Genomic DNA, 26,703 nt, shown 5'->3' on the forward strand with positions numbered 1-26,703 from the left:
CTTTACTGTCTTTAAAAAGTAAGATGGGGCCAGGCCAAGAGAAAATTCTGAGTTATATAGCATGTGCAACCCAGGGAAAGGACGTTGGAAAGGACATCACTTGGAAAAGTGCCATCTTTTTTTTTTTTCCTTTCCCTTTCCCCTTTCCTTTCCTTCCTTTCTTCCTTTCCTTTTTAAAAAAAGATTTTATTTATTTGTTTGAGAGAGAGCGAGAGATGGGGAGACAGAGAGCAAGAGTGCGCACAAGCCAGGGAAGAGGCAGAGGAACGTAGAAGCAGGCTCCCCACTGAGCAGGGAGGCCGATTTGGGGCTCGATCCCAGGACCCTGAGATCATGACCTGAGCCAAAGGCAGACACTTAACTCACTGTGCCACCCAGGCGCCCCTGTCATAATATATGCTTGATGCAAAGAATCTATCTGAGTTATGAATCATAACAATAAAGTGAATACCTGTGAATCCCACCGCCCAACTAAATAAAAATTAGAGTACCTTGTGCATCTCTCTGTTTTATTGTTTTATTTCAATTAGTTTTTAATATACAAGGTAGTTACACAGCTACGTTTTTTAAAGTTCTACTGCTAAGATTTTAAAATTTAAATTCCAATTTCCTACCTACCCCTACCCACCCCTTATCTGTCATCTCCCTGATGCCCTATGTAAGCTCTTCCTACTGCTGTTCTAAAAAACAAATAATAGGGGTGCCTGGGTGGCTCAGTCAGTAAGCTCATGGGGTAATCCCAGGGTCCTGGGATCGAGCCCCGCATCGGGCTCTCTGCTCCGCTGGGAGCCTGCTTCTCCCTCTCCCACTTCCCCTGCTTGTGCTCCCTCTCTCACTGGCAAATACATAAATAAATAAAATTAAAAAAAAAAACAAATAATAGCTTCACTGAGATATAATTCACACACCATAGAGTTAACTTTGTGAAACGTACAATCCAGTAGCTTTTAGTTGATTCACAAGGCTGTGCAACTACTACCACTATCCAAACCCAGAACATTTTCACCAGTCCCAAAAGGAAGCCCATGCCGGGTCACTGCTGATTCCCGTACCCCCAGCCCCTGGCAACCACTAATTTGCTTTCTGACGCTATGAATTTGCATACTCTGGACAATTCATATATGTAGAATCATAAAATATGTGATTTTTTGCATCTGGCTTCTTTCTTTAAAAATATGCAATTTTAGGGACGCCTGGGTGGCTCAGTTGGTTAAGCGTCTGCCTTCCGCTCAGGTCACGATCTCAGAATTCTGGGATCGAGCCCTGCATGAGGCTCCCTGCTCAGGAGGGAGTATGCTTCTCCCTCTCCCCCTCACCCCTGCTCCTGCTCGCTTGCTCTCTCAAATAAATACATAAAATCTTTTTTTTTAAAAGATGCCATTTTAAAAATAATTTTTTTGCTAAAAATTTACATGCTCAGTGTAGAAAATGAAATACTACAGAAAAGCATGAATAAAATTTCAGTATTTAGCCAGGGATAATCACTGCTAACATTTGTATAACATTTTTATAACTTTCTTTTTATAGAATTGGATCATACTATGTAGACTGTTTTAGAATCTGATTTTTTACTTAATGTGCACACTTTTTCCAGCACCTTTAAATACATTTGCCCAAAGCATGATTTTTAAAGGCTTTATAATATTCCACACATTATATCATAATTTATTTAATTTGTCTCTTGTTGGAAATTTGTATCACTTTCAGTTTTTGCAAAATGATTTTTTTAAAAAAGATTTTATTTATTTATTCGACAGAGATAGAGACAGCCAGCGAGAGAGGGAACACAAGCAGGGGGAGTGGGAGAGGAAGAAGCAGGCTCATAGCAGAGGAGCCTGATGTGGGGCTCGGATCCCATAACGCCGGGATCACGCCCTGAGCTGAAGGCAGACGCTTAACCGCTGTGCCACCCAGGCGCCCCTTGCAAAATGATTAAATAATTATTAAATAATTAATAATTATTAAAATAACAAATTAATACTTTTTGGCTATTTGGAGCACCTGGGTGGCTCAGTCAGTTAAGCAGCTGCCTTCGGTTTAGGTCATGATCTTGGGGTCCTGGGATTGAGCCCCACATCAGGCTCCCTGCTCAGTGGGGAGTCTGCTTCTCCCTCTGCCCCTCCCCCTGCTCATGCTCTCTCTTGCAAAAACAAATGAATAAAAACTTAAAAAAAATAAATAAAAGATTCTCTTTCACTCTGCCCCTCTCCCCCGCCTGCTTGCTCTAAAAAAAAAAGAAAAGAAAAGAAAGAAAACAAATATTTTGGCTCTTTATAACTATCATGCCTGTTAGTGCTTAAAAATATATTTACGTGGGGGGCACCTGGGTGGCGCAGTCGTTAAGCGTCTCCCTTCGGCTCAGGGTGTGATCCCCTGGGATCGAGCCCCCACACCGGGCTCCCTGCTCTGTTGGGAGCCTGCTTCTTCCTCTCCCACTCCCCCTGCTTGCGTTCCCTCTCTCACTGGCTGTCTCTGTCAAATAAATAAATAAAATCTTAAAAATATATAAATAAATAAATAACTTTACATGGAATTCACCATACTGAGCTCAAGGCCCTGCAGCCATGAAGGCTGTTAGAGCCCGCCCTGCAGGGAAGGTATTCAAACCTCTGGAAAGACGAGAGGATCACTACTGCGCTGGAGACCAGGCAGGAATGCAAGGGAACACCCAGGGCAAAGGTGCGCATGACTTCCGGTGTCACCAGCCACTCCCCTCTGGGGTGCGGCAAAGGCCAAGCCACCATCCCTCGTTTTGTGCTTGAACTCCCGCCCAGAAGCCTTGAGCCCCATTTCCACCGGGAATGAACCCATGATCCGCTCTCCAGCCTGGTCCCGACCCACCATGTACCTTGTCCACCGTCACGTCCAGCCACCCACGCCTGCGTTCCCTCGCGCTAACACAGTGGGCTTTCTGCTCCAACCTCTTGCGCTCACTGTTCCCTCTGCCTGGGATTCCTTCCACCTCAGCTCCATGGGTCTGGCTCTTCCTGTCGTTCTGGGCTGAGGGTACACATCTTTCTTGGACAGGCCTTCCCAATCTAGGCTGCCCCCAGTCACCCTGCACTGTCCTGCTCCACAAGGTCCTTGGGCCTGTGCCCCCGGCCCTTCTCTTTTCTTTCTTTGTCATCTGGCCCCCTTTGCTGTCTGTCTAGACCTGGCTGCTGAGCACAGTATCCAGCAGGTGTTCAGTATATATTTGCTGAGTAGACGCATGTTTTTATAAAATCACTTTGGTGACCCGCACACCCCAACCGTGGGCCAAAACTAGGCTGATCATCCCATGATCAATGTTCACTTAACTGACTGTCTCGGGTCATTGTCGGAAGTGTCCCCACGACGTTCTCCCTGCTGGGAGCCCTATCCTGAGCTGGTGGCCTCAGCCTGACGTGACACCGCTCCTAAGGGGGCAGCAGAATCTAGTTCTTAACGACCGCAGCCCCTGAGGCCACAGCCAGGTCCCATCCGTGCTTCTTGGTACCTCACTCCTCCGGTCTCAGTGCTGGTGAAGAAAAATGAGAAGCCCCTCAAACTTGGATCCAGCCGCGGTTAAAATTAAAAGATAACATGGGAATCACAATGCTACGGTGATGGGTGATCTGGGAAAAAAACAGTGCTGTTGACAACTGAAGTTTCTTACTAAATTGCCTTATTATCTTAGTAAAGATAAGGAAGAGATGACTAGAAGATATTTATACAACAGTGACTACAGAAGCATCGTGAAGAAAAACACCCGAAAGGCCAAAGGTCTTATCTGAGTTTAAACCCATGGAGCTTCTGTTACTGTCAGAAATGTTATTTTGTTCAGTTTCCTGAGAAGGAGTAAGGAGCTCATGGGCTTTTCAACCGTTCACCCAAAGCTTCTGGCTTAATCTCTCAGGGGTTCAGCCTTTCCCTATGAAGCATACCCTGGCAACAAAGATTATGAGAGAGGTTACCAGATACTTACCAACATACAGAATACGTTATCAGAAAACGGAGGTTAACTTAAGCAAGAAATGACCTCAAGAGACTTGAGATAAATACCCACTGCTCTCAGTCTCTCTCTTACATATGTATGGTGTGGATTTTTCTCATTTGTCAGGAAACTTCCAACTCATTTGGTCTAGCCTTATAGAGTTTGAAATAGCAGTGCCTCTAGCAAATCCAAATCCACCTATGAAAGCTTGTTCTCCACGGTGTCTGTGAGCCAACGGGAACTTTCTAGCACTAAGGCGTTGGGAGTGCCGAGATCCTACCAATACCCAGAAAATACTATGGGGGGCAGCGCCCCGCAGTTGTGAAGCCAACCAATTTGGCCCTGCGGTGTCCTCTGTCATTTTTCTCCCTGCCCTGCAGCCTCTGACCTCAGCAAGGCTAAGGATGGTCAGTGTGCTTGGCCTTCTGCCCTCCCTTCGCTGAGGGACCCGGCCTGGGATGGACTCTGATGAGTGGGTGGAATTCAGCTACAAATCTCTGCAGAGTCCTCGTCCCTCCCAAGAAGCATGACGAGGCACAGCCACCCCAGACGTCTGCAGGTGGCACCTTGGCTGTGTTCCCAGAGCCCCATTGCGCCCTGGTCACCATGGCCAACACTGGTGATTAGGTCAAGGTCCCAGGGCAAATTTAAAAGGAGGAGTGAACTTTAAGCTTCGGGAAGCTGGTTCTGGCCCAGGGCCTCCAGAGAAAAGCCCAGCTGAGCTCACCAGGACTTCTGACCCACAGAGCAGTGAGCTAATAATAAATGTCGTTTCAGCCACTCAATTTGTACTAAATCACAGCAACAGAAAACTAAGAGTGGAGTGGCTGGCATCACAAGGTCACAGAGAGAATCCCATAGTTTCTTCCCCAGGGTCAGATTATTTACTTTTCCTAGATGATCAACCTGTGACATCTTCTTCAGGACATTAAGTGTTCACGTGGTTCACGTCCGTTGGCGCTTCTAATTTTTTACAACACACAGGCTTTTGGCAAGTTGAGATCCAGAACTGAAAGGGTTTTCTTTGGTAATGGTGAGACTCTTAGTTCTGAGGTTCTCAAGGCTGCGCACATCAGAATGACCTGAGGCCCAGGATCCCTGCTTGGGAGACTGTAATTCCTCAGATCGCTCAGCTGACACCTGATTTCAAGCTGCATCACGCTGGACTTGTGATCTCTAAGTCATTCTGATGTGCAGGCAGCCTTGAGAATGATCCCTGGGCAGCAGCATTCTCAGACACCCCCATGCTCTCTACTCCCTGGTGTTTCCCCCTTGATCATGTTATGTCATGTGGCAAAAGGATTTGACAGACGGAATTAAGCTTGCTAATGAACTGGCCCTAAAACAGAGAGATTTTTCTGGGTGGGCCTCACCTCATCACATGAGGCTTTATTTATTAAAAACATTTTTTAAAGGATTATATTTATTTGAGAGAGAGAGAGAGAGAGAAAGCACAAACAAGGGCAGCGGAAGGCAGACAGAGAAGCAGGCTCCCTGCTCAGCATGGGCTGATTGATGCGGGGCTCGATTCCGGGACCCTGAGATAGTGACCTGAGCAGACGCTTCACCAACTGAGCACCCAGGAGTCCTGAGGCTTTATTTAAAGCAGAGTTTTCTCGGGCTGGAGGCAGAAGTCAGAGATCTGAAGTGTCAGCCTGAGGGGGATGTGATGGTCACTTGGAAAATCCTGAGGAAGGAGGCGGCCACGTGGAAAATCGTGAGCAGCCTGCAGTGCTGGATGCGACCCTGGCTGACAGCCGGCCAGAACATGGGGGCCTCGGTCATCCAACCGCAGGGAAGCTGTCACCAGCCTGAAAGACACCAGCTGGATTCTTCCCCAGAGGCTCCAGGTGAGGACATCGCTTGGCTGCCACCCAATCTCAAGCTACATTGTGCTGGACTTGTGACCTCTAAGAACCGTGAGCGCATAAACAGGTGTTTCAGTCACTGAGCCTGGGACTTCGTTACACAGCAAAAGGAAACTATACCAGTGACTTCAAAAGCAATACAAATAATTGGCCATTTCTAGCCAAACTATTTTCAAAAAATCATATTTCCTGTCGGAGGGAACTTGAATATCACCTTACATATTTCTTGCTACTGTAACATTATTCTGATGCTTTGACACTTGAAGTCTGAGGTCATTAAAACCTTAAAACTCAGCCCGTTAAAACATGCTAAAAGTTATGGATTCTGGCTTTGGAGAGGTAGGTGAGATGTCGGTAATCCCTACTTATGCCCTCCACCGAATAAATCACCAGGGTTGGCCACGGTGACCAGGGCACCGCAGGGCCCTAGGAACACAGCCAAGGTGCCACCTGCAGATGTCTGGGGTAGCTGTGCCTCGTCCTTGAGGGACAAGAACTCTGCAGAGATCTATAGCTGAATTTCACCCACTCATCAGAGTGCGTCCCAGGCCAGGCCCCTCAGCGAAGGGAGGGCAGAAGGCCTAGCACACTGACCATCCTTGGCCTTGGTGAGGTCTGAGGGCTCCAGGAGAGAAATGACAGAGGACACCGCAGGGCCAAACTGGTTGACTTCACAACTGTGGGGCGCTGCCCCCCATGGTGTTTTCTGGGTGTTGGTAGGACCTCAGCACTCTGACACCTTATTGCTAGAAAGTCCTGGTTTCCTTGCTGGCTATCAGCCAGGGACCTCTCCAGCTCCCGATGGGCCCCCTTCACCTTCAAGCCCACCCACGGTGTGCTGAGTCCTTATGATGCTTCCGAGGCAACTCCGGCTTTTAAAGCATTCATGTGTTAGGCCCACCCAGATCATCGCCCTTGTGCCATAGTGTGCTGAGTCCTTATGATGCTTCCGAGGCAACTCCGGCTTTTAAAGTGTTCATGTGTTAGGTCCACCCAGATCATCGCCCTTGTGCCATACGGAGGGGGGAGATTATTTAGGGGTGAGGGTCGCTTGGGGTCGTTCTTAGAACCCTGCCTATCACATCCACCGTCTTGTCTTCTGGCCCCTTGAGAACCCTTTCTGATAATTACATGAGAGGTGTAAATTTCGGTTGTAACCCCAAAGAAGGGATTAAAGGCAGATTAAAAAAGGGAGAGGTAGGGTTCCATGGGTCCGATCTAACCTCGGCTCAGGATACGGTTAACAGGCAGCCCTTGGACTGAGAGTAATTTGCAAGGCCTTCCTGGAAGCCTGACTTAAAAGAAAAAAATCCAAGGCAATTTTAAGTTGAGTAGAATGTCTAGAAAGGTCTCCTCTTTGCCGAGAACCACTTCAAGCTCAGTGCGGGCCTCACTCTGGACTGAGTGTGTGTTCGTGCTCCTCCACTGGATCTCAGTCCTGGGGTCACTGCAAGACACCCAAAGCTGAACCTGGGGCTCCGCAGAGGGTCTGACCCACAGCTCGAACTTCTCAGAGCTGCCACCCCGTGTTACTTAAACTCTAACTGATGCAGTTGCTAAAGTGATGGTGTCCTCATTCCGACCTTCCGAGCCTAGTACTTGGCGTGGGATAAACCTTGCTGGGAAGATGCCAAGTCTTCCCCGTCCTCAGGGAAGGTGAGCCACTGCTCAAATGTCACCTCCCCGACCTTCGAATGACAGTGGTGTGCACACACCTGGCACTCCTAGGCCTCCTACCCCGACTTTTCTCCACGGTACACTTGGATTTTACTTTTTTTTTTTTTTTAAGATTTTATTTATTTATTCGACAGAGATAGAGACAGCCAGCGAGAGAGGGAACACAAGCAGGGGGAGTAGGAGAGGAAGAAGCAGGCTCATAGCAGAGGAGCCTGATGTGGGGCTTGATCCCAGAACGCCGGGATCACGCCCTGAGCTGAAGGCAGACGCTTAACCGCTGTGCCACCCAGGCACCCCTGGATTTTACTTTTTAATGTGGATCGTCAGTCCCCGTGAAGATGGAAGCTCACGAGAGCAGAGATTCTGCCTGTTTCGTTCGCTGCTGATTTCCCAGAACCTACAATATAACGTGGCACCAAATAGGCCCCTCCGTAAAAATTCAGTGAATTAACATAGGGCGAGTTTTGACAGAATCTCTCATGTTCTCCTTCGGTGCACTAAAAAGAAATGTCTTTCAAGTGAAAATGCACATGGCTACTGGTTTGTTTGTTTGTTTGTTTTTTTAACTGAGCTGTCTGAGTTTTGTCAATTTATTTTTGGCTTCCTGAGTTGGAGAGAACAAGCTTTAGAAGGCTTAAGAGGCGTCTCAGACAAACAGGTCTAGACAGAGGATATCTTGTGAGGAGTAAATACATCAGACACATATGATTTACGTTTGCCTCTAAATTTACAGAGATTTAACAACGAGTGAAAAATACTCTTCAGGCAGAATGAGTTTTGGGTTTCATCAGGCGTAAAATGCTTTGAAAACTCGTTCAAGATGTTCGCAAAACAAAACAAAACAAAAAAACACTACAGCAAGAAATAGAATTCTCGCTCTTATGATGGGAAAAAGCTGATTGTATAATCTCTCCCTGCAATCTAATTATAATAACACAACATGCCAAAGGGATAATTCCTTCTGGAGATTTTAATTGTCTTTTTGTGTCCATTTGGCACTTCCCTCGATCCACTTCTGCAAGGTGGGGAAATGACAGCTCAGTCAAGTGTCCGTGACCGCGAGTGGCTCAGCCACGGCCAAGACCTTGTTCCTGGCCTGAGCTTCAGTTTTCTGTGACCACTCCTACTTCCCTTACCCTAAAGCCTCCCGGGATCAGCTTTCTCTCCCCAACTCCTTAAGCTTTTCCATTTCCTCGGCAGCGTGGCTGATCGGCCAAGGGATGCCGGTGTTGGGGTGGCCTGCCTTTATGGGGTGGTTTCTACCCCCTGACTGAGCTGAACCAAACAGCGCACAGAGCGGCCAAAGGAGAAAACAATGCATCGGAAACAAAGCTCGTACTTACTGGCCACTAACCCAACTAATTTTTTTTCTTTTTTAGCAGAAAACGGGGGGGGGGGGAAGGTAATGTCAAAGACACAAAGTACTTCAATTCTTGGGTAGAATCTGATTTTAAGATCCATGATTCCTGCTATTACAGAGACAATCCTGGCCCTGCTGCCGCTTAAGTATCTGGGCTGGCTCCTGGCCGAGGCCTTGTTCTCTTGCTCAGTTCTTTCTTTCTCTGTCCTTGCCCCCGTCAAAGCTTAAGGTTGAGGAAGGAGTGTTGGGTTGCCGAAACCCTCAGAATTTTTAGAAAAGTAGGGTAAACATACCGGAAAGCGGGGCCTGAGTGGGGAGAAGGGAGGAGATGGCAATTTTTATTTTTATTATTTAAAATTTATCTACCTATTTATTTATTTATCTGACTACTTACTTACTCACTTATTTACTTTAGTAATCTCTGCACCCAGAGTGGGGCTTGAACTCATGACCCCACGACCAAGAGTCACGTGCTCTACTGACTGAGCCAGTCAGGTGCCCTGGAGATGGTTATTTTATTTTGTTTTATTTTTAAAGATTTTATTTATTTATTTTTCAGAGAGAGAGAGCACAAGCAGGTGAAGCGGCAGGCAGAGGGAGAAGGAGGCTCCCTGCTGAGCAAGGAGCCTGATGTGAGACTCAATCCCAGGACCCTGGGATCATGACCTGGGCCGAAGGCAGACGCTTAACTGACTGAGCCACCCAGGTGCCCCGGAGATGGCAATTTTAAAGAGGGTGGCTATTTAATGGGAAAGGAAACACAATCCAACTTACAGAAGAAAACACTGGAGAATATTTTTGTGTCCTCGGAACAAAGATTTCTGAAACAGGATGCCAAAAGCACTAATCACTGGGAAGAGACGGATAAATGAGACTTCATTAAAATGAAAGAGTTTGTTCAACAAAAAAGTGAAAATTCAAGCCACCCTGGGAGCTGATATTTGCAATACATCTATTTGACAAAGGACGGGTATCCAGAATATATCACGAGCTCCTGAAAGCTCCAGGTGTCCAGTTAGCATGTGGAAAAGTTCTCGGCCTCATCAGCCAGCAGGGAAGTGCAAATACCCAACCACAATGAGACACCACTACACACTTATCCCAGGACTGGTGTTGTCAGTGCGAATGCAGAGAATCGATCTCTCCTCGCTTGCTGAGGGGAAGTAAACTGCACAACTGTCTCAGAAACCTGTTTGGCCCTATCTACTGTGTTTGAACATAGGCACACCCTGATGGCCCAGCAATTCCACTTCTGGGTGTAGATCCAGAAAGAATGAGTGGCACATGTGTTCCGAGAGACACTCACAAGAACGTACCAGCACCACGTAACGACGGCCCCAAACTGGAAATAACTCATCCAGCAAGAATGGAAGGGGTAAATAAATAACGGGTGTGATCACACGACAGGTTCCAAAGGGTGAAGAGAAGGAGCAAACTGGATAAGCCTTGATAACCTCACACTAGAGGAGAAAAGTCGGATGCAGATATGACCATTTTTGATGGCATTTATGTAAAGTTCAAGTGCAGGCAAAACTAATAGAGCATTTAGGGATGCCTGCTTTTTGGGGAAAACCACGAGGAAAAGAATTGAGGACAACAGCTGTCTTTGGGAGCGGGAAGGGGCTAGGATTAGAAAGTCACATGGAAGGTTTGGGGGAATTGGCAGTGCTCTATTTCTGGATGTAAGTAGTGATGGCCTGGGTTGTCACTTCATTAACAATCCGTGAAACTATAATTTATATTTGATGAATTTTTATCTTTGTTTATGATATTTCATAATAACAAAGCTTACACTTCTATCAAGTACGACTTCCTCATGTAACCTTCCCAGAAGACAAACACTGTCCTGATAAACTGAAACTTAACTAAATGCAAACAGTTCTAAAGTAACAGAAAACTTTCGAATGGCCACCGAAGTGGGGCCTTTGTGTCAATTAGGGAAAGGCACCCTCTTTGGAAGGTGGTTCAGCAAAAGCTGTCTTCCCAGGACTGAAGCAGCCTGTCGGGGGCACTGCTTACGGAGTTCCTAACTCCACTGAGCAAAGAAAAAGGTGGCTCTGCCCACAGGAGACGCAGACCTGCTCTGAGGTACACGGTTTGTTGGGTGGGGCGCAGACTGGCTTTCAGGCCCACTCACCCCTTTGGGCACCACAGCAAACCCTACCACCACTGGCGGCCCTCCCTCGGGGAACAGAAGGACAACAGTTATACACCAAGCATATGCATGCACAGGACAGACACGGGCACAGGACCGCTGCGGCCCAGAGCAGGCTGGAGGTTGGCTGACGCCGTGACTTACCGCGTAGCCTTCTGTTTTCTTTTGGCACCATTTCAGGAGAGCGTTGCGCTTGGAGCCGCCATATTCCCGGGCCAAGGCAGCCAGCGGGTCTCTTCTTTCCACGCTGGTTAGGAAGAAGAGCACAGAGTAAAGAGAAGATGCTAATTTTTAGAACCCTCAAGTACGTAAGAAGTAAACAACTAGATTAGAAAAGCAAAAGTCTAGGTCTATCCAGGGAGACTCAAGAGAAACAACCAAATCAGTCATATCAATGATACATTTCATTATGTCTCACACTATGGAAAAAATGAAATTGTACTTCTTGGCTATCAGAAGTCTGGAAAGAGGATGGTTTGGGTTTTGTTTTTTTTTTAAATCTATCTGTTGGCTCCATCCATCTAGGTCTTTATTAACTTAAGTACACTATCATTTTAATGAAAGACACTATAGAAAAAAACACTCCGCAAGTTTCAAGGCTTCACCTGTATCTACACAACATATAAAGTGAGACTGAAAGGGCATTTAGAAACACCAGATTGGCTGCTTATGGAGAGTGCTGGGAAGGGAGATACAAGGTGCAAATCAGTAAGGATGACTCAAAAGAGGGTCTTCGCACACTCCAGAGGTGGCACTCCTCAGCTGGTGCTGCATTCACACGGTCTGGAGCCCCTGTTTAGCCAGAGGAAGTGATTTTACTAATTAAGACACGATAGCATTCTAAGAGCAAGAGCTTAGGGGCCCCGTTCTCAGTTTGCTCTAGACGTCCGTTCATCTTTACGCTACCTAACATTATCCACATCCTACCAAGGGATTTAAGACCACCCAGTTTCTTGCACGATGACTATCGTGACATGAGAACTGTGCTCCTCCAGAGTTTGAACAGCGTGCAGGAGAGTAGGGACAAAACAGCGGATGTCTGTGCAGCACCAACGGTTAACAGGCAACAATTTAAGAGTACAGTTCGCCCCTGAACAACACGGGGATGTAGGGGTGCTGACCCCACACACACCTGAAAATCCATGTACAACTTTTGACTCCCCAAACCTTAACTACTAATAGCCCCCGGTGGACAGGAAGCCTTATCAATAACACAGAGTCGATGAACACATGTGTGTATGTCACGTATATTGTACACTGTATTCTTACAATAAAGGAAGCTAGAGAAAAGAAAATGTTATTTTTTTAAAGATTATTTATTTATTTATTTATTTATTTATTTGACAGAGAGATAGAGACAGCCAGCGAGAGAGGGAACACAAGCAGGGGGAGTGGGGAAGGAAGAAGCAGGCTCATAGCGGAGGAGCCTGATGTGGGGCTCAATCCCATAACGCCGGGATCACGCCCTGAGCCAAAGGCAGACGCTTAACCGCTGTGCCACCCAGGCGCCCCAAGAAAAGAAAATGTTATTAATAAAATCATAAAAAAAGAGAAAATAAATATATAATACTGTATTGTATTTGTCAGAAAAAATCCACGAGTGGACCCGTGCAATTCAAAACCCATGAAACAGGATTTACCCCTAGATATATGTATCATCAGGGCACATATTCAAGAATGCACAGAGCAGCACTTTTTATACTAGCAAGAAGCTGGAAACAATCACATGTACATCATCAGGAAAATGGGTCAATGGTGGTGTATTCCTACAATGGAATACTATACAGCAATAAAAACTGATGAATTATGGATGTATGCAATAACTTGAATGAACAGGGGAACAATTTTGAAATTAAAAAAAGAAAAAAAACATGGGTCCATGTGTACAACATTTTCAATGTGAGTAATATATAATATTGTTTGGGGATACAAGCATACACGGTGAGACTGGGAAAGAAAAGCAAAGGACGTCTCATATCACAGTCAGACACAGTGGTGACCTCGGAGTGGGGCAAAGAGGGCAGCTGACAGGAAATTTCAATGGTAATAATAATTTTCTTTTCCTTTAACTGGAAGGTTGATATCCAGCTGCATTGTCGTTCTTTGTAACTTACATATATTTTCTTGTTAGTATTTTGTATCATTTTGACACTTAATAAAAATACTTTTTTAAAAAAGATTGTATTTATTTATTTAACAGAGAGAGAGAGAGAGAAAGAGAGCAAGCACAAGTGGGGGGAGGGGCAGAAGGAGAAGCAGACTCCCCGCCGAGAACGAAGCCTGACACGGGACTCGATCCCAAGACCCCAGGATCACGACCTGAGCCAAAGGCAGCCACTTAACCCACTGAGCCACCCAGGGGCCCCTTAATAAAAATAGTTTAAAATATTTTTAAGGAGTCATAGGATGATTCCAGACCTCAGCAATCCGAATTAAAGTAGGGAGATTTTTAAGAAAACGTCATACTTGCATTAAAATTTTTCTTGTGTAATTTCATGGCTGTTGTCCTCTGCGCCTCGCGTATTTGTGAACATAAGTCCCTGAGTTTCTGTGGTCAGAGTCGCTATTAACTAAGAAGTTACGGCAACTTTGCCTGTGTTTGATACTTCATTGCTTAGAACTGAATTTCTAGGTCTGACAAACTAGGGAGGATGAAAATGAAGGTTTGGAAAAGAGTTTCTGTATCCATGGATGACTGAAACACTAACTGAACAGATTTCTTGACAAAATAAAGTTAACTAGATATGATGCCTCCTCCAAATTAATAATAATAGGATGAGAACTTCCAAAACAAGTGATTTCTATCCTGTTATTTGTTTGTCTCAATGACGTAAGTACAAAAATAAAATAACACATTAATCTCCACTAATTTAATCTTTCATGATGAAGGGTATAATAAAAATTGCATATTAATATACGCATAGCCCTTTTGTATGCATTTCTGGCATAAAGAAAAGAGCAGTTTCAGGATAGCACTAATTCTGGTCCTTAAAACTACTTTTGATCACTTAAATCTCCTGCTCACGAACAAGAATAACAGGTAGTATCTGGGGCTTTCAGTTAAATCTCTGAAAGATATGACTTCATCTATTTGGGTCCAAATATCGGCTACACCCAAAGATATGACAAGAGCTGAACTTATTCAGACTTTCCTAAAATCCTTTTATAATACTCATAATGGTAGTCAGAATGTCTGTGAAGCACCCCCTCCTCCCCAAGTGGCTAGTGTTGTATGTCCATCTGTCTGTCCACTCCAAAGCACTGACTGGATGCAATGCTGTGTGGGTAGCACGGCCCAGAGGGGCCGGGGAAGAGATCAAAGTGCGAGATGAAGTATTTACTGCGTTACTAAAGTACAGCCTAAAGAAATGGGGACAAAGGCACACTCACGACGCAAGAGTGAGTGAAATACCGGAAAGAGCGAAAACACACGGAAAACAGAGAAAGGGGGTGTCGATACCACCAGGGGGGCTCGCTACCACCTCCTGGAGCATTTGAATTTGCGGGGGAAGCACTTAGGAGTGTGAAAGGACAGAAGGGAGCCGGTTCAGGCCAGGATCCTGTGAACGGTGGCAAATGTTCGTGTTAGCTGCAAAGGCTGAGAATCAAAGTGGCCGGTGAGCTGGGTGGTGCTAAGCCTCGGAGAATGGAGGGAGCAGAGAACAGGAAACATGGGTGGAGGGGTGCATGACAAGTCACGGGAGGTTTCTGAGAAGGTCTGCATGGGATACACTCCGTGTTTTCGAAGACTGACTCCACATGGAGAAGCAATGGGCGAGGGGAGGATGGGGAAATGGCTGGAGGAGGCTTGCTGGGGTCTCAGGGAGCAGGAGCACTGAACAGGGAGGACGTGGCAGAGGCGGGAGCCGCCCTGGCGGTTTCTGTCCCCTCTCTCCCCCACCCCACCCCTAATATGACTGCTAAAAAGGTCTTTCGGTGCTGACTTCAAAATGCCCCTCCGATCCTTCCTATATGCCACTGTTTCGAGTACCGCCACTCGAAGTCCAAATCCAAATCCCACAAACTTAGTGGCTCCCCACTGCTTCACCAAAATGAGTACAAACCGCTAACCTTGGCAATGAAGACCATTCACAAGGTGACTCCAGCCTGCCTTCCCAGCGGTGATATCCGGAGCACCTATCCGCCTCCCCGGCCCATACCATGTCTGCCAGGGCCCCTGCCCTCAGGAAGCCCCCAGGCTAATCTAACCAAACGAAACCACCCCCGGTTCCCTGAGTGTTGTGCAGAGCTCCTCACAGTGATCCCTGTGGGCCCCCTGGCAGAAATGCTGCCTCCCCCCTCCCAGACTTCTTGACCCAGCTAACAAGCCCCCAAGAGCCTGTGTCTATTTCTGTTTTTACAACCCTTATTTCACTTTGCACAGTCCTGCTGTCCGGTGCCCTCCTCCCTTGTTGGAAGCAGGTACTGTGGTCGTTTTCATTCAGGAAATACACGTACAAGTAAACTGACTACACAGGGGACAAAACAGAAGGGAGACTACAAGGTCATCGGCCCCGTGACGTCTCACTGTTTAAAATGTGATACCTGAGTTTGCTCTGTGGTTTCAAGCCCCCGGTGGAAGCGCTCAGCAGCCTCGTGTTTCCGAAGCCCAGAGAAGGGGGTCTGCTCAGAGACTCCAGCGAGGGACTCTTCCGGAGGTAAGGGTCCGGTTTTAGGTCCTCACCCCTTCCCTTTAGAAGATCTGTGTGAAGAACAACATAATCACCTCTTCCTAGAAGAGAAATTTGACTCGTCACCACACTTTCCTCCCAAGTACAACACAATTCTCATTTCATTCCTAAGTATAAATATATAATAAACATAAATTCAGTGAGTTTCTGGATTCAGTAATAAAAATGCAAATAGGGACATGGCCTTTTCTAGGAAGGATTCTCCAGGCAGGACTGATTACATAATTCATAGACACTAATGCCAAATTAGCCCCTCGTTCAAAAATTATTAAGAATTTCAAGATGGCACCCTCAGAGCCTTGAACCAAAGCCCTTCTAAGTGCCCCGCACAGATCACACCCCCACAGAGACAGCCCTGTTCCCAAGTAAAGCACTTTGTTTTAATCGAAGGGCATCTGAGAGAGAGAGAGAGAGCTGGCAGGAAGATGCCCAGTGGGAGTTTCAAGGCAGCAGGCAAACAGCTGGGTACCAAGAATGATACTGATTTTACAAGAAAAAGGAGCCATTCCAGTCATAGGGTCTGGCTTGCTAAAAATAAGCAAAGCTCTCTGCTGTTATATTAGGAGTCAAAACAGGTTAACGAAACAGTCTGAATCCTCCAGATGCTATCTTCTCAAGGACCACAAGAGCACAGAGGCAAGGGAGCTCAGAGAAGCGAGATGACTTGCTCAATACCACACGACAGGCCTTGGTGACCAGGCTGAGCCCACGGTGGCCTCCTATGACACCATAAATAGTCATGGAAGAAAACAATACTTGTACAGCTAAGAGCCGCCAATTATGGGGAGTGAAGTGGGGAGTGAGGCTAATGAGCTTGGAAGAGGAGAGGAAAAACAGTGCTTACATCACTAACGAGAACAACAAAAACAGTGCATTAATCCCGTTTCGGCAGCTTCTGATGACCTCAATGCTGGCAAGGCCGGCCTGAAAGCAAGCAGTTTTTTACCATGGAATCCTTTTTTAGTAGAGTAAATAGAATCCTCCAGGTAGACAGGTGCCTGGTCGGGGCAAAGAGGGGGCGCGACAACGGACTGTTTACTTCGGGGTAATAGCTACTGTGGTTTGAGCGCCAGGATTTAGCTTGTCAGTTAAAACAACGGCTTCTTTACACAAACGGTAAAGTGGGAGGGACAGAGAAGACACAAATATTATGACCATGGTTAAGATGGTACGTTTTGTGTTACAGATATTTTAGCCACAACTACCAAAAAAAAAAAAAAGAAAGAAAGAAAGAAAGAAAGAAAGAAAGAAAGAAAGAAAGAAAGGCTTGCCCAGGAATACATCACTGTGCATATAACCAAGTTATCCCCAATTTTCCACTACTTGGCAAATGTAGAGAACTTAAATCAGGTGGGTTTCCAATGCCCTGTGTTGACCTCCCTTCCATTTCTAGGAAGGGGGTGCTCGGTTTGTACAGAAATAATGACCTGCTCTACCAGACTCACTCACCCCTTCTGTTTTTTTCCTTATTCTCCTGCCCTTGGACACCGTTTCCTTCTTCCTTGCGGCCATTATTATGACTCCAAGTCCTATAAGAAGCTTGTATCACTTCTTTTTGAGGCTGCTGATCAGAGCGATTCCTCGTCTCATTACCAAAAGGCAGCGTGGTAGAAAGAATCAGAAGAAATCCTATCCTGGTCCCAGAGTCATTCAGAATCAGGGGGCCATCTACCCATTCCACTTACTCTCTGTAGGGCTTGAATCTCTCACGTGTAAAATGCGGGGGATGGGCCGAGGTAGTCTTCAAATTCTCAATATCAGTGTTTATCTCAGCCTAAAAACCTCTTATGCCATGAAAAAGAAAACGAAATTCAGAAGTGGGGGGGAAAAAAAAGGTGGCGAGCGAGGTAAAGGATTTTCCAGTCAAAGGGTGAAACTTATCTCATAGAAACAACTATTTTAAGAAGAAAGCTGGCCATGTTCGACCGTGCTCTAAAAGTACAACAGTGGGAATTCCTTTTGATCCCGTAGCCGTGTTACAGAAGTTTTGTCTGACGCTTGGAAACACAAGATTTCTATCTACGCAGTCTAGATTTCTGGCTTTCTTGCCTTTGTATAGGCACCCGCAAATAATTCGTTTAGGGTTCTTTTCATCTTTTTTGTTGCCTTACAGCAAGGACCACAGGGTCATAGACATACAGTTCTGAGGCATACATCCGGGACAAGCTGACCATTCTGCTAATGTCTCTTTGTTCTGACAGGTGAACTGAGCGGAAAGGGAACAGAAGCTAAGGTGAAGGCCAGCCCTTCTGCTCACCCCACACCCGGCCATGTTCGCTCAGCCCCTGCAGCGATCCTCTGAGGGAGACGGCGCTGTTTCTATTGCAGAGATGAGGAAACCACAGCTCAGAGAGGTGGAATAATGGGGCCAAGCTGCAGGCCCACCCGTGTGCCCCGCTCCGTAACGGCCGCTTCACACTGGCCACCAGCACGCGAGGCGCAGGAGTGACAAAGTGACACAAAGGATTGTGGATTCCAACCCCCATGTCGTCGTCAGGATCCAGATATTAAAAATACCCTGAGTAACAACAGGAAGAGGGCTACACTCAAAGGCAAAGATATCGCTAAAGAGGCATATTTTAGGAATTATGGAAGCAAGAGACCTTCAGAATCAGATAAGATTTTTCCCTAAAAATAGTTACTTTTAAAGACAGTAAGATATTCTCTCGAGATTCCATAAAAAACAAACAAAAAAACCTCCCCAAAGTTAGACATTTCTCCCAAACACATGCACGCTGACAAGTACAGCGGCAGGAAACAGGATCTAACGGCCCTAACACAAACACTTAGAGTCTTAAATTGCTTGAAATAAATGCCATTAACTATTTTTCTAGGCTCGGTTTCAGGCAAAGAAGAAAAGTTAACCTCTCAAAATAAGAAGTCAAAAGTATTTGCGTTTTTTTTTTTAAAGACTTTATTCCTCAGAGAGAGAGAGAGAGAGAGCACAAGCAGGGGGAACAGCAGGCAGAGGGAGAGGGAGAAGCAGGCTCCCCGCTGAGCAGAGAGCGTGATGCGGGACTCATCCCAGGACCCTGGAATCACCACCTGAGCTGAAGGCAGACGCTCAACTGACTGAGCCACCCGGGCATCCCAAAATATTTGCTGTTTAAGGTATTACCTGAGAGGGGAAGGTCTGGAAGATCCAAACGCTGAGTCACACCTTTGCTCGCTGGCCCAACGCTGCTGTATGTTGAATGCCTCTAAAAAACCAAAGGGCACATCAGCTTAGGTGAACTTGTGACACCAGCAACAGCACGAACAGGTGTGTGTGTGCGCACGCCCATACAACGGTTCTCAAGCTCATCAGAACAACTTATTTATTTGAACTGATAACAAATGCAATGGGCACAACCCTCAAAAGGCACAGAAAGGACATAAAATGAGAAGAGCCTCTCTTTGGCTCCCATGACCCGGTTCTTCTCCTCGGGGGTAATCATTAGTAATCAGCTTTGTGAGCACCTTCCTGGAAAATTCCACATACATTCAAGGGGGTGTGTAAAAATACTGATTTTTAATGGCCAACAGGTATACGGAAAGATGCTCAACTTCACTCATCATCAGGAAAGTGCAAATCAAAAACTATAATGAGGTATCACCTCACACCTGTTAGGAGAGTCATTATTTTTTAAAAAAGAGAGAGAAAACAAGTGCTGCCAAAAATGTGGAAAAATTGGAATTTTTGTGCACTGTTGGTGGGAATGGAAAATAGTGCATCTACTATGAAAAACAGTAGGGAGGTTCCTCAAAAAATTAAAAATAGAGCTCCAGTACGATCCAGCAGTCCCACTTCTGGGTATATCTCCAAAACAACCCAAAACAGACTCTAAAAGAGATTTTTGCACGCCCATGTTCCTCGTGGCATTACTCACAATAGCCAAGGGGTGGGAATGACCTACATGTCCACGGACAGTAGAATGGATAAACAAAATGGGGTCTGTACACACAGTGGAATATTATTCAGCCTTAAAAAGAAGGAAATCCTGGACGGACCCTGGGAGGACGGGACCTGTTACGCTGGGAGGGACTGTGTCTGTGCGGTGGGAGCCTACAGCAGACGCTAAATTTTGACAGAAGTGGTAGTTCTAGGCAAGCCCTTAGAGAAAGACTTGGCAGAAATAGAAGTCCCTTTCATGGGTCAACTTTGAGATGTTTTGGGAACCTTTCCTGGAAGAGTAGTGGAGACCACAGCTCTCCCTGTATTCAGTTCCTTTCTGCGGGAGGCGCTAGAGTGATTTCCGGTTATTTGCAAGCTCATGGTGATACGCTCTCCTGCGGAAAGGGCCCCTTAAGTGGGCGAAATCCATAGAAGGGATTTCACTGTATTGTTTTTGCAATAAGGTGAATCCAAAACAAACTACTCGCCCATCAACAGAGGAGTGGTTAACAGATCACCACGCATCACACAGCCTTTACGAAGAATGCGTGATTTCTCCAAATACTGACATTTATTTATTTATTTATTTTTAAAAAGATTTTATTTTTATTTATTCGACAGAGATACAGACAGCCAGCGAGAGAGGGAACTCAAGCAGGGGGAGTGGGAGAGGAAGAAGCAGGCTCATAGTGGAGGAGTCTTATGTGGGGCTCGATCCCAGAACGCCCGGGATCATGCCCTGAGCTGAAGGCAGACGCTTAACCGCTGTGCCACCCAGGTGCCCCCAAATACTGACATTTAAAGATGTCTCTGATAGATTCCTTCGTTCAGTCAACGAACATTTACTGGGCTTCTACTGTGATATAACTATGTGCCAGCCACTGTTCCGGACAAGAGATAGAACAGCAAGCAAAACAGATAAAAATCCCTGCCCTCTCTGCACTGGGTGTGGAGCCTGCTTAAGATTCTCTCTCTCTCTCCATCTACCCTCTTACCCCCTGCTCATATGCTCACACATACACCCACTCTCTGTCTCTCTTAAAAAAAAAAAAATCCCTACCCTGAGGGATTACATTCCAATGACAAAGTGAAATGAGTCAGTGTCTGAACAATGTGCAGTGTATTCCAAATTATAAAACTTTCTCTTCCTCCCTACACACACACACACACACACACACACACACACACACGCATATTTTTATACTAAAGAAAAACATCTAGAAGGATACACAACAAGCCATAAATAGCGGTCATTTCTGGGGCTAGGGAGCAAGGGAGATTTTTTAACCCATTCTCTCTTTATTTTTTTTAAGATTTTATTTATTTATTTGAGAAAGAGAGAGACAGAGATAGCGAGAAAAGAGCACGAACAGGGAGGAGAGGGAGAAGCAGGCTCCCCACTGAGCAGGGAGCCCGATATCATGGGACCCTGAGATCACGACCAGAGCTGAAGGCAGACACTGAACTGACTGGGACACCCAGGAGCCCTGCAAAATTGTAATTTTTTACTTGAAGTTTCATTATTATTATTCTACGCTTATTAAAAACGATGTTCAACATGCCTCAAAAAAATAAACCAAGTGGTTTTCGCTTCCCCTTTGTTGCCTGGGCATTAGACAGCATCGTGGTTCCACATGGCCCAGACCACCACCCACGTACCCAAGGCCCTCAAAATACCTGCATTGGGGAGACAGCGGCGGCGGGAGCAGTCCTCACTGGAATCCCACTCAGGGGACTTCTGGGGGCTTTATGGACAGAAATATTCTGTCCGGCTCCACCTGCCAAGAAAAGAGATGGGAACATTTCTATGTTGTTCCAGTCCCAAACAGCGAAGAGTAGTTCCTGATTTGTTACTGTTTTGGTGACTACAAGAGTATCCCATGATGCTTATAAGGGATTACATTTACTCTGTTCTCTTCTTCTCTGGACTAGTGTCGAGCTGGGGAGAGGGGAGAAGTCGACTAAATGGGAGCTGGTCGTAGAGGTGGGACACACAGGGTACAAGAAAACACACGTGATGAGGCATCTTCAGCAAGAAGGAACAGGCAAGTTCTTGCACAAACCATTATTGTTAGCTCATTTCCCATCTGGACTGAATGTAGTCACTGGGCTTTCGCATCTTTTAGTATTTGCGGTCTCATCTTCATCTAACTGAGCTGTGGAGGATTTTAGCGAAGACACCCAGGTACATCCTAGCAGTAGCTATGACTCCAGTCTCTCTGTATGACAGGCATAACTGCGGTGGCCGAGAGAAGAAATATATTGCTATTTTGGGCAGATGCGTATTCGGTTTCTTTTATTTACTACATTATTGTGTGTATAGCCATGCATTTTTCTCATAGATGTAGTCAACAGTGAAGAGAGGTGAACGGTGAGCCAGAGAGATGTTTCTAGAACAAGCTGGGAATGTATCGAGATCAGGAATGACAAGTCAGCACAGGTGGTCACACACAAGACCAGGCAAAGAAAAGTCTAACAGGGGCGGGGAGGAAGGCTGGGGGTCCAACAAGACAGCCAACTACAAACTCAACACCTTGTTTCCTAGGACATGAAGCCTCTGGTTTGCCCTGGTCATTCTCATGAGACACTAAGAAGGAAACGGTAGTAACCTGAGTTTAATGGACACAGAGGCAGAAAAGGAACGTGGTAAGTCTCTTGGATACAGTGGCTCCGTGTGGAATGATCTAGACAGAGCCCCTGTGGTTGCATCCATTCGGGGCCAATGCAGAGTAGAGACAGGCTTGATATGCGGGGCCACGGTCGGAATGTGAGTTTTGCTCATGAGACGAAATGATGAAATACCTGGCCGTCCCAAGTCGAATGACTTGATGAGGGACTTAACGGTGGTCGCAGATTCTGAAGGTGTTGGAGATGTTCTGTTCACGTAGACGCCATGCCACCGGCCGGGAGCCTCAACCTCGGGCGGCCCTGACTCTTCGTTCACAGGTCTGCATGGTGAAGAGCAACAACGAATTGAAAAGGTGGAGGATGTTCCCACGGGGGTCGGGGGAAGAGACACAGATGAAAACAGAACCAATGTGGAGAAAAGAGATCTGGAAGGAGGATCCCAAATTTCAAATCCTGTTTTCTGTATCAGCTCTGCCTCTTCAGGAAATAATATAGGTCTTGCTCTCAGTTTTTATCAGAGATGTTTTCTTGGGAATGGCCAGAAATAGTATTTTTAGAGGCCGAGTGACTTGACATCAGCTCTAAATAAAAAGGATCTAATTCTACTCTGCATATTGTAAAAACAAAAACAACCAAAACCCAAATGTTATTTATCATAAATATTTAGCTATATTGTCCATGATGGATACAATGGATTGGCTTCTCAGAGAGCCTATTCCAACCCCCATTTGGCACACAGATGTTGGGAAGATGTCATCTCAGGGATCCCCTGTATCTAGGAGCTCAGACGTTACTTAGAATCTACCCATCAGGAAGACGAGGACAAGACCTGGATCGGGACCCAAGTCGGGGCAGGGAGGCAGGGCACAGGTTACCCTGCTGGTAACCTTCTGCTGTTGGTAACCAAGGCGATGCCCTTCCAACTGGGCAACTGACATCCTGATTTTAAGGCTTCCCCCGAGAGCCCGGTTCTGTGATGTGACTTTGGGAGTTGTTCTGGAAACTCAGCCTCGAGTCTGCTTCTTCAGCCCTCCCAACAACCCCGCAAGCTGTTTAAGGCCTTTCTGCTTAAGCCAACTAAACAGTGATCTGCCATGTGCAATAGAATCCTGACTCTGACATCATTTGCCCTCGCGGAGGGAACCATTCACAGTCCTTTAGTAAACCCTTCTACTCTCACGCAAACGTTGCCGGTAAGCTCTTCCTATGGATTCTAACTTCGAGCACAGATTCATGAGAGAGTCTTTTAAAGACCGATCATCTGATTCAATCCTCTTACGCATGGCCTCATCTGGGACATGTTAGCATGTCATTTAATCTCCCTGTGAACGAGCCAAGGCAAGATCTCCCAGTCTTCTGATTTCTGAGGCACTGCTCTTTTTCTTATAGCAAACGGTCACCAGCTGTTTTGTGAGAAGATGACTAATTTATGAGAATGGCTCAACAGGGTTTTTCTGGCAGCGTATTTTAATAAGATCAGTGGAAGTTTAAAATATTTATTTACTGATTTTTTTTGGAATTAGTTCTCATAAGCTTCGGGCATTGGATTTACTTGTCCTTAATTCTCGAAGCTTCCTTCTGTTGCTCTGTGATCAACGTGAACAGAAAATGTTTAAGTGAAGCAGAGCTTAGAACACACTTTTGTCTCCACAGGCCCTTCTTGGAAGTGGAAAAAAAAAAACAAGACACCGATGACTTCTTTGAAAGAAAATATCAGGAATTTCAGAAACTGGTAGGGGGCCGGGTTTGAAAAAAAATTTTTTAATTGAATGAGTTGGGGTTTTTTGTATTTTCCCTGGTGTGTTATGCAATATAAAATCAGGTGTGGAAGATGCAGAAAGAGAATGAAATCAGGTTAGGTGCAAGCAGGAAAAAAAAAATCTCCAATTTCCATACCAGCCATTCCAAGGAAGGACGGAAGCAAAGTGGGCCACCTTCTCACCAGCCCATTTAAAGGACCGGCTATCGAGGGCTTTGCAGACACTCAGGGCACCCTTCAAAGGAAAGTCTTGTCCAAATATTCGTTTTCGTCTCATTCCTTGATAATTTAATGAAAACAATTCTACATCCGCTCAAGTGTTTCCTTCAATTACTAAGTTTCTCTGTGAATCAATATAACAAGTGATAAACAGGAGTCCTTTGGACTCCGAAAAACATAGCAAGGTGACAAGAGCCAATTCCCAGTCCTGCCTTCAGATACACAAAGACCATATTTCAACTGATCAGTCTGCTTGGCTAGAACAGGAAGAGTATGAGAAAACTTTGCAAGTTGTTTCAGCAGATCAGAGAAGCTGCCGAACTAAACACCCCCCATGTTTAAACAGGGACATGCACGCGTGTGTGTGTGCGTAAGCGTGTGTGTGCGTGTGTGTGTGGGGGGTAAGGGGATTCACAAAACAAAGCCTGGATTGAAGAACCATAGAGAGCAGTTATAAAGAATGCTATTGGTTTTATTAGTACAGTACTTTCATCATAAATAGATTTGAAATTCCTTTACAGCCTGTCTTAGGATTGTCTGGGATCGACCAGTGACAATCCTGGCCAAGAAATGAAGTATTACATTTTCTCTGTTTCAAGAAGAATAAGGCCCTGTATTCAATAAAGGATATTAAGAAATGTTAACCATATAGCCAGGTGTACGGCAGCAAACTCATTTAATACAGGAAAAGCTTCAAGGTACCACTACTGGCTAAGGATTTGTTCTATGCTAGCTATCGTCTCCCGAAGACAGATGTTAGACTCGAAGGTCACTCTGTAAAAGAAAAATCACACATACATAGAGTCAAAGTGAGCCTCGAAAATCCCCCAATCACCCAGAAGTACAGTGCACGTGGTTTTGAGGGTACAACTGCATACAGACATACCAGCTTTCAATAAGCCTAGTGCGTTTGGTTTCCCTATAGCACTGAAGGAGACCTTCTTTCTTCAGGGGCATCTCAGATGACACAGCCGCCACGTGCTCAGGTGCCATGTTGGAAACAACACAAGTAAGGCATGTTTCCACCTGATCCCAGCGTGTAAAACTATGAAAATAATGGATAAGTTTTACACCAAAAAATGTGTGTATAACCCCATAGTAAGTACCACGAGTCTTTAAAACATTATCTAATTTAATTTAAAAAAAAAATTCACCTCTGTAAGTTATTATCCCTTATTTTAGATGAAAAATTTGACAAGGTCGCCTGGATGGTAAACAGTGAATCTGGGATGTAACTCCAGCTCTGTTTGACCGTGACTTTCTCAAATTTTCTATAAGGCATGGGTGTCCTGTGAGGCATATATAGATATTTAGATATACCAGGCATATCTAAAAAATAATAAATAAAAAATAATAATACAGATGGTATTTCTTCTTAAAAATTATTTAACATAGATTTTAAAAAATACTATCAGTATTTATTTCATTGCTCTTATTTTTACCCAATAATCTGCTCTTAGGAAGTAGTAATGTACCTGAGAATGACAGACACTTGGAGGCAAGGGCCACGTCATACGCTCACTGTTGGTCCACCTTATCTATCTTTTGTTATAATTTAAACGTATGTATGCGTGTGTGTCTGTAATTATCTTTTATTTTAAAAATGTTATTGTGTCTAATTCACTGGTCTCCCTGTTTGGTTACAGAATGGCCTTCAAATGGTGTGGGTTTCCACGGCATTACATCATCATACAGGACACATGGCTGTGGCATCCATTTCGATCCAAGATTATGTGAACTCTTGTACATACTCGAAGTATTCAAAAGTTAAGTACCTTTGGATGAGAAACAAACTGAGGGCCTCAGAGGGAAGGGGGGTGGGGGAATGGGATAGACCGGCGATGGGTAGTAAGGAGGGCACGTATTGCATGGTGCACTGGGTGTTATATGCAACTAATGAAGAATCGAACTTTACATCGGAATCCGGGGATGTACTGTATGGTGACTAACATAATATAATAAAAAATCATTAAAAAAAAAAAGTTAAGTACCTTCGGGAAATGTCACATTACACCACTGCTACCTTCCCGAGTGGTGGATCCGTATCCATAGAGAAGATCAGTCATGCCGATCACCTGTTTGCAAGGCCTTTTTCCTAAAAAACTGAATAAAGCCCAGCTCCCGGCCCTTCCCGGTGCTGGACAGACTTCTCACCTAGGACTCCCCTCCACACAGCTCACCTTCGGACTAAAAGCCTAGCTACCTGAAGTTCTGTTCCTTGTAGGTCCTGTCTCTGTGCCTTTGCTCACTCTATGCCCTTACCTGGAATCCAGTTTTCTCAAAATATTTCTTACTGTTATGCACGAAACGAATCTGAGAGAATTCCATAGCTCTAGAGTGAGACAAAAATTAGTTAAGTATTCTGTCTCTCAGGTATCTGTGTTTTTCTGAACTTCATTTTTGAATTTCAATAGAAGCATATATAAGACACAAAAACAAAAAGGGTAAGACGGCAGTTGGAACAGAAGCATCTTCGTCTCCAAATCCCAGCAGTAACTGTCGTTAAGATCCTGCATC

General features: G+C 45.4%; 1 protein-coding gene across 7 annotated transcripts in view; it reads right to left on the reverse strand.

The window, feature by feature from the left end:
- The window catches only part of SPECC1 (sperm antigen with calponin homology and coiled-coil domains 1), a 271,543-nt gene that overhangs the window by 50,399 nt on the left and 194,441 nt on the right, over positions 1 to 26,703 (reverse strand). For 4 of the 7 annotated variants that reach the window (XM_034647245.1, XM_011227029.3, XM_034647242.1 and 1 more), the window contains 5 exons: positions 22,383 to 22,528; positions 21,258 to 21,358; positions 18,825 to 18,906; positions 15,561 to 15,747; positions 11,160 to 11,262 (listed from right to left, as the gene is read on the reverse strand). In XM_034647245.1, the coding sequence (XP_034503136.1) occupies positions 11,160 to 11,262; positions 15,561 to 15,747; positions 18,825 to 18,906; positions 21,258 to 21,358; positions 22,383 to 22,528 (619 nt within the window). Of the gene's footprint in view, positions 1 to 9,691; positions 9,711 to 11,159; positions 11,263 to 15,560; positions 15,748 to 18,824; positions 18,907 to 21,257; positions 21,359 to 22,382; positions 22,529 to 26,703 lie in introns of those variants that run through there. The other 3 variants (XM_034647243.1, XM_034647249.1, XM_034647244.1) reach the window with 2 other exon arrangements.

Source organism: Ailuropoda melanoleuca, chromosome 17 (assembly GCF_002007445.2).
Source record: "Ailuropoda melanoleuca isolate Jingjing chromosome 17, ASM200744v2, whole genome shotgun sequence".
Taxonomy (NCBI): Eukaryota; Metazoa; Chordata; class Mammalia; order Carnivora; family Ursidae; genus Ailuropoda; species Ailuropoda melanoleuca.